This window comes from Antennarius striatus, chromosome 14 (assembly GCF_040054535.1).
Source record: "Antennarius striatus isolate MH-2024 chromosome 14, ASM4005453v1, whole genome shotgun sequence".
NCBI classification, from domain to species: domain Eukaryota; kingdom Metazoa; phylum Chordata; class Actinopteri; order Lophiiformes; family Antennariidae; genus Antennarius; species Antennarius striatus.
The window spans coordinates 4982996-4997214 of record NC_090789.1 but is presented as its reverse complement, the minus strand read 5'-3'; the positions used below and the strand labels follow the sequence as shown (position 1 = coordinate 4997214).

Here is a 14219-nt window from a genome sequence, read left to right as displayed (position 1 = left end):
AGTCTAGCTCAGAGAAGAAACGGTGTGACTTCACCTCATCGGCCCCCCCTGGAAAACAGGAAGACGGTCAGAAAATGGTGAAAGTAGCCTTAAATCTGTAAATGTTGACCTGTCCCGAGAGCTACACTTGACCAAACCTGTCAGTGCATTAGTCCACCTGTCCTGCCACTCACCTGTGCCCAGACGATACATGGGGTCCTTGAGCAGGAGGTCACACACAAATTCTCGGGCCTCCTGTGGTGGCTCTTTTTCCTTAAGGGTCCACAAGAATTCATCTGGAAAAGAAACAGAAGAGGTTTGTTACCAACATCCCCAATAAGCCCGAAGGGAGAATTTGTTGAAGGCAAACCACAAAGTAGAACGGACATTGTTCAGCTCTGCTGCCATGTGGATCTAAATAGTCTTACCTCGGATGATGGAAGCAAAAATTTCGTTCGTTGATTCTCCTTGGAAGGGATAGTCATCCATCAGGAACTCGTATAGGACAACACCGAGGGCCCACCAGTCGACCTGCTTCCCAAATCCATTTCGCTGGATTGTCTCGGGAGCACAGTAATTTGGACTTCCTGCCACCTGCAGGGAGAAATGAATGAGGAGAGTAATTAAAACCTATTTATTAATCCCAACAATGCACATGTAATTGAGGTAGAGAAGGAGAGAGGAGTCTAACCTCACTGCCATCGAACTCTGAGATGGCGTACTTGATGCTCCCCTCTTTCATCAAATCGAGTTTCATGTTGACCGGACCGATCAGTGCCAGTCCAAAATCAGCCAGCTTGATGTGGCCGGTGGAACTGATTAACAAACTGCAATGGAAACAGCAGAAGGAAGACTGGTGTTAGTTTCTATGACAACCTTAAAGACTGTCTTTGTTCTACCATGGGCTACTTTTGTCAGCATAGCTGGCTACTTGACCTTATAGTTATCAGTTCATTGCTATATGTCGTTACTGGACTGAAGGATTTCTTAACTCTACTGGTTTTGGGGATGTTGGTGAAAAGACTAGCCTTACATTCTCCAAACATATCAGTCATTCATCTTCTTGGCCCTTTTCCCGCTTTTACGGGTCACAGGGGTTGCTGGGGCATATCCCAGCTGACTGATCAATTCACCTAAGCTGCATGACCTTACAAACTCCACAAAGAAAGGATTGGAACCCGGTGTCTTCCACCTACGACAGTGCAACCCACTGCGCCACAGTGCGCCAGACACATGGATAAAGATCAATCTGTCAGTATACTTTTGTTTTTTGTTTTTTTATTTTAATCAAAAATGAGAAACAGTAAATCTTAAATCCAATCCCAGGTTCAGGAGGGGTTGTCGACTCACTTGGCAGGTTTGAGGTCCCTGTGGACGATCCCGTAGCCGTGGATATACTCCAGAGCCAGGGTGGTCTCGGCCACATACAGGCGGGCCAAGTTCAATGTGAAGGCCCCATGACGGTGGAGCAGATCTTCACAGTCCCCACCTAAAGGACAGGAGGAGGCATGACAACAGAGTCAGGTCAGACATGAGGTCGAAGACCTGAAGCCTTCAGATGTGTTCGATCCAAAGTTTTCTCGATACATGAAGCATAAAGATTTAGAGTGAACAACCATCACACTTGGGTGTGACCGAGCACCATCCTTACCTCCCATGAGCTCCATCACCATACAAAAGTGCGTTGACGTTTGGAAGCAGCAGGACATGGAGATGACAAACGAGTTGTCGGTGAAGGTGAGGATGCTTAGCTCAATGGCCAGCGTGCGAGGGGATGTCGATTTGAGTTTGATGGACTTCATGGCAAATCTCTGACCCGTCTCCTTGTGGCTCACAAGGGATACAGATCTGGATGAGAAATGGGAAGGGAACGTCAGCATCCTCCGTGACTGGAGAGAGAGTACAGAAGACTGGAGAAGCACAAACGTTTTGACTCACCCAAAGCCGCCGCTCCCGATTACCTGTTGCATCTCAAAGTCGTCCGTTTGTGGAGCTTCCATTGTGGGGAAACGGGCCACGCGGGTCTAAATCACAGACAGAAATGAGTCCAACCATCAGAAAATACATTCTAAAACACCTGTCAACCTCAAGGCCTGGGGGCCAAATGTGGCCCGCCACCGTGGGAGAAAAAAAGGTTAGAGTGTCTAAAAATAAATCGGTCAAAAGTGTGAAAAAACTTAATTTCCCACAATGCATTAATTAAGCCCATTTCAACTTTGACAAAACCTTTTGAACAGTTAATGTCCTAGCTTGTGTTTGATGTTATTTATCTTTTTTCATCCTTGATTGATGGAGTTCTGTGGGTTTCATAAACTGACAAATTAGAATGACAAATTTATGTTATAACAGCAACAAGCAAACACTTTTTTTCGGAGCAACTGTAGTGTTTGTAACTTGAATAAGGAACAAATTCAGTTATTTAAAATTAAGGAGTAATTACATTTATTTTAGATTAAATTGATTTACATTTATTAGTTACACCTGTCCGTTTGAGGACAGCCCTTGGTGAAAATGAGTTTGACACCCCTGGTCTAGAATATACAGTATACCTGTATACCTCACTCACTCAGTGAGTGAGGTGAAAAAAAGACATGTCAAGAATCATCCGGGATCATGAGACACCAAAATGCACAAGGACGATCGCTGCAGCCCAGTGCCATCCACGCTGATGACTAAAATAAAAATAAAAATCAAGAGACTTGCATACCTGATAGAGAATCTTCTCCAGTTTGGTCTCCAGCTCCATGAAGAACTGCGGGCTGGCGGGACCGCTGCTGGCCGTCCTACAGCAGTCTTCTTCCAGCTGCACCAGCTGCAGGTGGATGAAGTTCAGGGTCGTGGTCCGGAATGCGCCTCCATCTGGACCCCCGCCAATCATCGCGATGGATAACGGACAGGAGAGGTCGGAATTACAAGATCAGATCCAACCTAAAACGAGCCAACAGAGAGAAAATAAATTTTCAACTCTGTTCACAACTCAAGCGGGGGGATTCCAATGGTGCATAAATACAGCAGCTTCTTCTTCTTTTCCTTTTGGCTTTTCCCTTCGGGGGTTGCCACAGCGAATCATCTAACTCTAACCCTCCATCTAACCCTGTCTTCTGCATCCTCTTCTATCACACCAACTACCTTCATGTCCTCTTTCACTACATCCATAAACCTCCTCTTTGGTCTTCCTCTAGGCCTCCTGCCTGGCAGTTCAAAACTCAGCATCCTTCTACCAATATATTCACTATCTCTCCTCTGGACATGTCCAAACCATCTCAGTCTGGCCTCTCTGACTTAATCTCCAAAACCTCTAGCATGTGCTGTCCCTCTGGTGTACTCATTCCTGATCCTATCCTTCTTGGTCACTCCCAAAGAGAACCTCAGCATCTTCATCTCTGCGTCTTTTCTGCTGTATTTAGCTCCTGTATTTAGTATTTTTGTCTTTTCACTGAGGAAAAGACAGGAGCTAAATACAGAAACTTTTTAAACAGTGAAATTCACAGTGCCTCAGGTGGACATGGTGTGATTTAATTTTTAGTGTAATTAATGAAAGAATGACTTACTTGACAGAGGGAGCAGGACGGACTCTGTCCTCCATGCAGAGAAGCGTCTTCAACGTTGGAAAACGTTCCGATCGGAGCAGGAAGCACAAACGTTCAGGAAACTGAAATTTCTCTCTGCACAGCAGGGTCCAAGTGAGCCCAGCGCCCCGGGCCTCCTGAATTTATTAACTTTATTCTTTTCACTGTGACGTCACGGCTTTGTAGTTGCAACAGGTCAAAGCGTTTCCATCCACCTGTACGGTTTCCAGCTTTATTTCTCCATAAGTGTTGTTGAATTTAACAGTTTGTGAATGAATGAATATTAAAGTATTTAGAGTCAAAAGTTGTCAACATGTGAGACGTTAAAGCATCAAAGCAACCTCGAGAGGAGGAATCAAATTTGCTCCGCTTCGTCTCCTCTAAATCACACCTGTGGGACTCGATCGTGTCACAGAAACAAGAGTTCAGAGCAATTTCAGAGCAAAATGACGAGGTGTTTTTAATCCACGCATCAAGTTGCAGCAATGTCCGAAAGAGATCAACCTAAAAAAATCATATTGTAGTTGTTTGGTTAACATTTCAAGTGAAAAACAGGATTTCTCCCAAACTTGCAGCAACATTTTTCAATAATAGTAAAGTTCTGATTCGTTTATTTTCTTTTACAATTGATATATAACAGAGAAACAAGCAAACATGTTTTTTCTGTGTAACTGTAATGTTTCTAACTTGAATAAGCAATAAATCAAGAGTTATTTAACATTAAGCAGTTGTTACATTTATTTACATTACATTGAGTTACATTTAGTTACATTTATTAGTTACTTCTGGCCCATTGAGGACAGTCATGATGCTGATGTGGCCCTCAGTGAAAACTAGTTTGACACCCCTGCTCTACATAGTCCACAAGTTTTCTCCAGTAATTACCCATAGAAGTATTTAAAAATTTTCTTACCCGTCAAATTGCTCTGTCATGAGCTGGATCTCTGAGGTGGACGTTGTCGTGCGAGATGCCCGTGTACTGCTCTTTGTATACTTCGTGAACATTTATACTTTATGAATGTACTTTCAACACATTTCTATACTCTTACATTTTAAACGTCTGTCAGAAAAACTGTTTTTGTGTGGGTTTACAGCGCTTTCATCTTTTATTTCACATAGCAGCAGTTTGTTAGTGACTTTTTTCACTCCCCCTCCCTCCTTTTGTTCTTTAAAAGTTGCCGCAAGCATGACATCTCCCACATCATCATAATAAAGATATTTCCCTTACATATTTCAATATTTTTTTCATCATAAGCACTATAATCGTATTATTTTAAAGAAATATCTCCTCTGTCACCCACTCCTCCTGATAATGTGATATTTGTGAAAAAACCTCCTCCCCCTGATCACATGGGTTCATCCACACACCCCACCCCATCCCCTCACCCTCCCTAACCCCGCCACCCTTGTGACCTCTTGACCCGACCTGTCAAAAAAATAAATATTACTATATGCAAATAAGTATTTGCTCTCTCTATCGTTAGGAAAGGTCTTGCAAGCTTGAAAATAATAAATTTAATTTAATTGTGGCTGATGACGTGGTGAAAATGAATGAAGTTTTTTACTTTTGTAAAATGCTGTTAAAAGTTAAGATTAGAATCAAAGATTAGGCCGAGATACTTCAGATGTACCAACCACTTCAAGTCTCTCTCCATCCACCATGACTGGTCGCTGTCCCTCTGTTGACTGTTTGGAGAACAACATACAGTCTTTTTTTGTATTCATGTGTAAACATAAGTTTTAGAGCCAATGGGACACCATGTCTCCTGAGAGTATTGCAGCAGCTTCATGAATTGAGCTGGCATTACACTGTCATATCAGTGTCTGACTGATATGATTTCACCCAACAGGGGGCGCCATTTGAAAGCTAAAATGAGTTATTGTTGTCATTGTTAATGGTGTCAAAGGCAGTGAAAACACCTGCAAAGCTCTTTAGAGTATTAAAGCAAGAGTACTACCGTCAGCATGCGCTGTGATTGGTCCATTATTCAGTCTTCTTCTTTGAAGATTTATGGCAGTCAGCAGACATGTTGCACAACACTGCCCCCATGAGTTCAGTAATGGAACTGCACGCTCAATTTGCAGACTGGCGAGCCAAACAAAACATTTTTAGACATAAGGCATGTAAGTCCGCGGACCGGACTTTGAACGCGCCTGAGTAAAACTAACAATATTAGCGTTACAACAAAAAGTGATACAGTTGTCCTCAAAATAAAAATATTAGTAGTAGCCAAATTGAATCAAAGTACTGTATTAGAATTATAAGATAAATGAATGCAGTGTTGAAATTTCACCACTTTTTAAAATCTTTATCTTAAGAAAACAAATAATTTGTCGAAATATTCTAAATGATAAATATGGTCTACTTGACTGTCTGATTTCAAGCGAAGTTTAACATTAGTCTAAAAAAATGATAAATTACGACACACCTGAACGCAACATTGGCTGCCATACGGAAGCAACTGTCGTAATCTAGGGGCTAGCAAGCCAGCCCGAGCACTACTGGGAAGAGGTGGCTAGCAAACTAGCTAGCAGAACAACCTGTTAGTACATAGTAATCTTATTGTGTAAAATAAAAATTGAATGGCTTAGGGTTGCCGCGGTCTCTGGCTAAATTGCTGTGGACTACGAATCCGGGAGAAACACTAACGCTGCCCTCCCAGTGTCTCGCACTCCATCGTCGGCAAGATGTCAGCTTTTTCTGAGGCGGCTTTAGAAAAGAAACTATCCGAGCTAAGCAACTCACAGCAAAGTGTGCAGACGCTGTCGTTGTGGCTCATCCACCACAGAAAACACTCGAAGACTATCGTCAATGTTTGGTTCAACGAACTGAAAAAAGGTAAGTTTTGCATTGAACCAGCCATTAGTTTTGTTAAAAAAACCAAACAAAAACAAAACAAGACGCTAACATGTAGTCAGAGGCTACACAAGCCGGCTAACTACTTGAAATATGAAGAATTTCAAACCCATAAGATCTAAGTTGTGATTCAGCGGGTCACGGATAGCATGATGACCAAGGCTAACTTTCTAACAAAAGCAATTTAATGTAACTCAACGCCATAGCTAACAGGAAACGTTAAATATTAGCCTCTCCTGTGTTTATGTAAACCACTGGATCAAACTTCTGATGCTACCGTTATCTAACCTTAAACTCCTTATGTTAGCTATTGTAAAGCATGTGAGGATACTTCATAAATGGAAACTGGGTATCTCAATGTGCTCCTTAATTCATGTTTACTTTAGACAATACAAGTCCCAGTTGTTTTTGGCCCAATCTAAGATTATCAAACTATGTTTCAATGTGTCTGTGAGGAAGTGGAGTGTAGTTTAAACATTGATCGGATATTTCCTTTCTGTGTTCATATTAGCATGCTGTTTAGCTAACAGCTAGCAACAATCCCCATATGATTACAATCTATTTTGCACCTTTAGTAATAGTTTTAACTTAAAAGAAGTAATAAGTACTGTCCTTGTTGCTGGTCTGCTTGTTTTTAATTCCAGAAGTCACATTCACCTCAAGTGACGTAATGCTTAAAGTGGCTAGAAATCATTAAGCTATAATTGCAATATATCGGTGGTGATGAATATACAGAGATGTTTGACTGGATACTGCTGTGTTCAACACATTGTTTTTCCTCTTTGGTCTGTCACTATTTTGCTCCACATATTGCTCCTACCTTTTCCAGGTGGATAGAACTCTAAATAAATATTGTAGTTACTCTTTAATATCCCCCTAAAGATATGCAAATTTTGGGTTCACTGTGATTCTTTCTGCTGACCTCAAATGGCCAAAAACGATCAATTATTCAAAGTTTTACTCCAAATGACATCAACAGTTTTATCCTGACTGAATGAAGTTCTCCATGCTAATATCTGCTTTTTGAGCAATTTCAAGCTTTAGCTTTCTTGTCATCATTATTTCTACACACTTAGTTGGATAGCAAACAGCCCTGGAGCAAGGTTATTACAAATGTGAGAATATTGGAAAATTTATATATATTCTAGTACTTTTTAGCAACATTTTCTTGTAAGTAACCTTCAAACAGTTGAGGTTTCCCCAAGACAACATTATATATATATATATAAATTTTTTTTTAAATGTGTTATAATCTGTGCAATGTGAATTGCATATTCCTTGTATAACTTTATTTCACTGGTTTTAAAAAGTATGTAGTATGGAAGCTGGTTGTTGCTTTAGATGTAGCTAATAATGGCACACTTTTCCTTGGGGTACTAGTCAACAACCTATTGATATCTCAAGAGGGTTTTGTATTTAAGGAGGCTGACTGAGACTAACAAGTCAGTCCAGTTAAGAGAGCTATAGGGATAGGGATTTAGCAGTTCTCTGGAGCTTTACACACAGTGTTGACTTACCTGTGAGACATAGCCATTAGTTGTATGACATGTATGCATGAATACAAATATTACTTTTGAAATTAAATTCTTAAGTGCCCAAATCACTTGCAGCTCTATATTTAAAACAAAACAAAAATATCCAGGGTGGCAATAAATATTACAGGGTACATTTTCTTGTAACAGTTTTTCATATAAAGAAAAAAATCGGTCTGACTTGAAGAATTTTCTTCAAGTCAGGTGTATGTGACAGCCATTAGTTATTGTCTTCTTCCATGAGTTAAAGTTCAACTCCTTTTGAATGATTTAAAGATTGTTCAATCTTTAAATCATTCTTAAATGATTCACTGTAATGTGTGTGTCTGTTTACATTTGAACACATACAGCCCAGGTATCGCGGAAGCTGACCTTTCTTTACTTGGCCAATGACGTCATTCAGAACAGCAAAAAGAAAGGACCCGAGTTCACCCAGGACTTTGCCCCAGTTATTGTTGATGCATTCAAACATGTCTACAGGTCAGATTTTCTATTACAAATCCCTACTAGGTCTATGTTTCTGTCAATAATACAGGAAAATTCATTGTCCTGTTTATAATTTTTTGGATCTGGAAAAGTCTTCATTATTTCAGTGTTGGTTTCAAGCATGTTAAAATATAATCTCACACACACACACACACACACACACACACACACACACACACACACACACACACACACACACACACACACACACACACACACACTTTTAATCTTATGTCCTGTCTTGATGTACTTTCTCATAAGTGTTTAAAGCCCACTTGCTCATTCTGTCATGTACTGTCCTGTCCTGTTCAGAGATGGTGAGGAGGGCTGTAAGAAACAACTGGGTCGAGTTTTGTCCATCTGGCAGGAGCGAGCTGTGTACGAGAACAACCTGCTGGATCAGCTCTCGCAAGTCCTGTGTAAGTTTAAGCACCATTAACTTGCAGCAGCACAGGTTCATAACATCCATTTTTGTCCACAAATGTCTCATTAACTAATAACAGAATCTTTCTGTCTGTAGCGCCAGTCTGCAGTACAAAGTAATTTTGCTCATTCTTTCTTATTTTTATTGCTATTGGAGCACTTTTATTCATAGTGGGTCCCCATCCTCACTGAGGTGTGCCTGGGCTCCATTGTTTATACTGCAGATAAGTTAATGAGCCCTCCACAAAACTGTGTCCAGCCGGAGACCTGAAAGCCCAGAGGATCTGAGGAGTAAATACCTGTCTTAGAGTTAGAATGAGGCGATGGCAATCAGAGAGAAGCTACTGACTGTGTCTTCCCTCTATTGCTTATTGCAAATATAAGGAGTTGCAGCAAGTTGGTAGTTGGTCTTTCTGGTAAAGAACAAGTGGTTCAACTCTGGACACGCTATGGTGAACAAGCTTGTGTTTATTCCGAGCACTGAACTCTTGAGCAGTCAGCAAGCCTTATTACTTACTTGCCCCAGGAGTTATTGAAGGCTTTATATTCCTCCGATGGCTGATGTGTACTAGCATTTAATGTCATCTACATCCCACCTGACGCCCTAGTGCCTTCTTAGTGATTTCTGGTGATTTTAACCACATCTCTCTGAGCATCGCTGCCAAATTTCAAGTAGTTTGAGAAGTGTAAGACCAGGGAAAATTGAACAGTTTAAATGTTGTCTTCTAGTGTCAAGCTCTTTCTCCTGGGGGCAGATCAGACCTCGGCCTGGTCCAGCTCATGCCAATTTATAGATGCAGTCTAGGAGCAAACAATGACTGACTGGGATGTTTTTTATCATACAAATGGTGAAGAAGATGCAGACGGAGGGAATAGATTGATTGAAGATAGCTTGAGCATGAATAAATATTTGTTTGTTATTTATTTCTGAGGCACTTTCAGTTCTTTGAATTTTTCATATCATTACAACTCCAGTTGTAAATGTGTTTTCTGCATAGCTCATTAGCTTCATAGCAGCACCGTGAATGTGAAGCATTAAATTAGTCATGAAGTGCATTCAATAAAATGTGCAGCCCTTTCTTTGAGATACTCAACTAAACTTAAAATGCTTTGTGTCTTTTCCTATAAATCCTAGATGGAGAAAAGAAAGCTAAGAAGAGGTCATATGAGGAGATCCCACCCGATGATGAGGACTTCGCCTCCCAGAGCTCCCCTGCTGAGCCTCCACAGGTACTGGGGTAGTTAAATAGTAATAGTGACTGTGCTTTAATTTATCTCAGCTATAGAATATAGGATTTTTTTTCCTATGCACCTCCCTGTTTTTGATTATTGCTGCATAGTTGAACATATTTGTAATTGTTTAAGTCTGATTTTTTTATGTTTCCATTTACTTTGCTGTATTCACTGCATAATGCTCTTACGTAAATGTAAAAAGTTTTGAAGTCTTACAGTCTTTCAGTGATTTTTTAAATTCTGTGAGAATAGAACGTATATTCTGTTTTTATCAACAGTAGTTTTAAGGACTGGAATATTTTTTATTGCCAGCCATGGTGGTAACAGCTGGATGTTGTAGATATTGTAGTCCTGTGTGGAAAATGCTCAGGTAGTCATCCAAACTTCAGATTTAAATACTGTATACCAGACATGTTTGATACTATTCACAGTGGCCCTATGGAGTCTGCAAGAGTTCATTATGGTATCTTCACATCCCTCGTGTTTATAGAAAATTCATAAATAATAATTATAAATAATAATAATAATTCATTTTTGAATTATTTGAACTTCTCCTTAATTATATTGGATTACCTTACGTCTCTCTCTGCTTGTCATTCCTCTCTATCTTAGACAGCAGAGTTAATCCGGGCTCTGCAGGAGCTAGAAAATGCTGCCTCTGGTGACTCAGTGCTACGTCAGCGCATCTCCTCCCTCCCTGCTGAGGTGCAAGACACATCCCTGCTTAACAGAATCACAGGTAGGAAGCACAGCAGAGTACACTGTTCTACTGTATGTAGGCATGTGTACACACCTGTGAGTCTGTCCCACAGCTCATTAATACATAAACTCATGAGCTAATAAATCTTTCTATTTATCCGGGTATTTGAGCTCTCTCTCCTTCAAATTCTCAGAGGGGAAACCCCTGCAGCCTCTATGCCACATTTGCTTGCAGATCTATTCCATCATAAAGCTCTAGTGTCTGCTCACCTATGGAGCTGCTTGGCTTCCTGGGAGAATGTGGGGGACTGAGTGAAAAGATTAATCTGTAATGTTCTCAAATAGAGAACCAATTGCAAATGGAATTTGATCTAGCTTATTTTCTGTTTCTTCTATAGTTGAGTTGCGTCCAAGTGTTTGTGTTTAGCTTCATAATGGCGTTCCACTTTTGACAACAGCAGACTCTGAAAATTACAAAAAGCTCCTTACAGGAAGGAAACTCATACTTATCCATCCAGATGTCTCAGAAGACTATTTATTTATTTTTTACTGTTAACTTTTCTGAGTTTGCCAGCGCACATGAACGTACGTATCAGTCTATATTAGCTTTGTAGCATCAGTATGACCCATGTAGGGCCCCCGCAGCTGTGATGAGCCTGTTCAGAATTCCGTATGATGACACAAATGTATAAAAATAGATCCTCTTCTTTTCCCCCATCTTTTTAAAAGGCCTCATGGTCTGGACAGAAGCCTCCCATGGTCACCTAATGGTGACCCCTGCTCTAGACCGGTGATGTTAAAGTATTCTGTTCTGCTTGTTGTCTACTTTCTGTGATTTAGATAAGGAATCAGGAGAGCGGCTTTCCCGGCTGGTGGAGGAAGCCTGCATGCTGCTAGCAGACTACAGTGGCCGCTTGGCAGCAGAGATTGACGATAGAAGGCAGCTCACGCGCACGCTAACGGTTTTCCTGCAGAGTCAGAGGGATGGCCTTACCCAGAATGAGCAGAAACTTGAAGTGCGTATGACCACTTTTTCTTCATTTACAAATTCCTTCTCTCTGTATGCCTGGTCTGCCGTACCTTTCAGCCTTCATTATAGATTTGTGGCATTCATCTGTCTATCTCTGTATTTCAGCATGTGGCATACTTGACGTAGTGCCTGCTTTGTTTCCAAATCAGATATATTTCCATTCAAGTGTTAGTCCTTTGTCCTTTAAGTTTAATCTTAACACAATGTGTGCTTAATACCCACAAGGTCAGTATCGACCACAGTGCTTGTAGTCTCATGGCCATTGTTTTATGGTGACATTAACTCTCCAGCCTTTATCCACAGGACACCAAGAGGATGAAGTATTTCATTTCTGTGTCTCCACTCAGTCAAATATTTTGTAATAAAAAAAGGAAAATGACAATAAAAAATAAAACAGATTTTGTGAGTTCTTTCATTTGCTGGTGGTACATGCAATGGACAAATTTTCAGTTTCAGATATGATCTGAATAAACTGTATAATTATTGCAGTATTGATACAGACACTCAGTTATAGATGTGCTCATTAAATTTCAACGAACACTCAGGAACTATATGCCATTTTGAAATCTTGGAACATGTTTATTTGGTTATCAATCCTCATTGATAACCATCCTCAGAGGCTTTGTTGGTTATGGTGACATGTTTTTTTCAAAAGGTTTTAGAACCTGTGATAAACTGCGTTCTAGCACAACCTACCTGATTGAATTTTGTGTTTGCATCACAGACGTTATATTCAAGATGAAATGACAGGAGACAGATGTGTTATCTTTGAGGAAGAAAAATTATGTTATAATTTGGTGAGAACTTCTGTCAGCAGTTGTAGTTTTTCACCTGGAAGACTAAAAAGCTTAAAAACTGAAACCCTTAGTATGGTACATTTTTATATTGATTAAAAGGAGGAAGGTGTTTGTGCAACATTAAATGTTATCAAATGGAAGAGATGACAATGAAAGTAATGAACCTCTGGTAAAAAAAATTCTCATCCAGTCCATAAGAGCAGGGATATAAGGTTTACAATGTTCTAAAACGTGTTTTCAGACGATAATCACATGTTTTCAAAGTATTGGACCACTGGTTTCATTAACAAATGTTAATTAGGTTTAAGATAAACACATACTGCATTCTGTCATGTGTATTAATAATCCTAATGAGTGTCCAAATTAAGCTGTAGTTGAGATTTATTTGAAGCACAAACAAAAAAACCAACTCAAATTTTCAGACATGAAACGACCGGGCTCTGATGGACCATTTCTGCTGTGGACTTTTTCAGGAATACAAACGCAAACTGGCGAGGGTGACCCAGGTCAGGAAGGAGCTGCGTTCACGTCTCAACAGTCTTCCGGGTGGAATCTACAATTCTTCAAACTGACTGTATTTCTCCTCCTTGTCAGACCTGTTCCACCTCCTGCAGAGATGTCTCAACCCATCTCTAACACATCTGATCCGCAACATTTCCATGCTTGGTATCGGAAAGTGGGTGTCTCCCTATGTGGTGACTTGTGGTTTTAATTTTGTCCTGAACAGACTACTTGTCCACATCGCGTTATTAACAATGATGTCTTCTTTTCATGTTAATGTCCTGTATTTCATCAGTACATTCTAAACTAAGATAATTATCGGACACAGGCCTTTGTGACTTTATCACCTGTCCATCTTTAAATTCTTCTGGTCTGTGGGTGATGTGACATTTTTGAAGTCATGATAGCCTAAGATAATATATGAAGGTATATTTTCTTGACGTCATGATAAAATTCAACAATTTGGATTGTTGTTTTATTTTCCATTTTTGTAAAAGTGTCCTGTTATATATTATTGTAGCAGCTGGCTGATAACCTAGACCCCGTTTTTAAGCAGTCACTCTTGCTCAACCATATTCTGAACCTGAGGAATAAATAATGATTGGTCTTTGTGCGGGCAGTGCAACTCATTGATCAATGTACAGAACCAAATTTCCATGTATATATGATGGGAATTGCAGTTGCTTATGGTTGCATCCATGTAAATTGAACGGGTCATCCAGGCAAATAATGGTGGGATCTCTGTTAACTAATATGTTCATTGTTGCTCACATCTTCATTGTACTGAAACAATATGATCAAGTCTGCTGTCATGTTTACTGTATCACAGATTTCATTCAGTCCACTGAATGCAGTGCTGTGTCTCACACAGCCCCAGTTTCCAAAGTCACATTTATGTTGTTGTTGTTGTTGGGTTTTTTTTGTAAATATGTTACAAGTTCTTATTAAAACTAAATAAACAGAAAAGTTTGCAGTCCTGTTAAATTTATTTTAATTTCAAGAGATTTTCTGGCAAACAGGTGGCGTTGACGGGCGATAGTCGAAATATACGTGGGTGCGCTTGTTTTGAACACCGCCATGGTCCTTTTTTTTTTTTGTTTTTTTTTTTTTGCG

The 14219-nt window shown here is 40.0% G+C and overlaps 1 protein-coding gene across 2 annotated transcripts; it reads left to right on the top strand.

The window, feature by feature from the left end:
* Window positions 1-6001: 6001 nt before the first annotated feature.
* Window positions 6002-13470, top strand: LOC137607132 (regulation of nuclear pre-mRNA domain-containing protein 1A-like). 2 transcript variants are annotated; one of them, XM_068332640.1, is made up of 7 exons: window positions 6002-6387; window positions 8288-8417; window positions 8736-8842; window positions 9982-10076; window positions 10692-10818; window positions 11619-11794; window positions 13079-13470. In XM_068332640.1, exons 1-7 carry the CDS (start codon window positions 6237-6239, stop codon window positions 13175-13177), a joined length of 885 nt encoding a protein of 294 aa, XP_068188741.1. In that variant the 5' UTR covers window positions 6002-6236; the 3' UTR covers window positions 13178-13470. The 2 variants fall into 2 exon arrangements, with proteins under 2 accessions (XP_068188741.1, XP_068188740.1); XM_068332639.1 differs by lacking the exon at window positions 13079-13470 and having other exon boundaries at window positions 6004-6387; window positions 11619-12206.
* The last annotated feature ends 749 nt before the right edge of the window (window positions 13471-14219 follow it).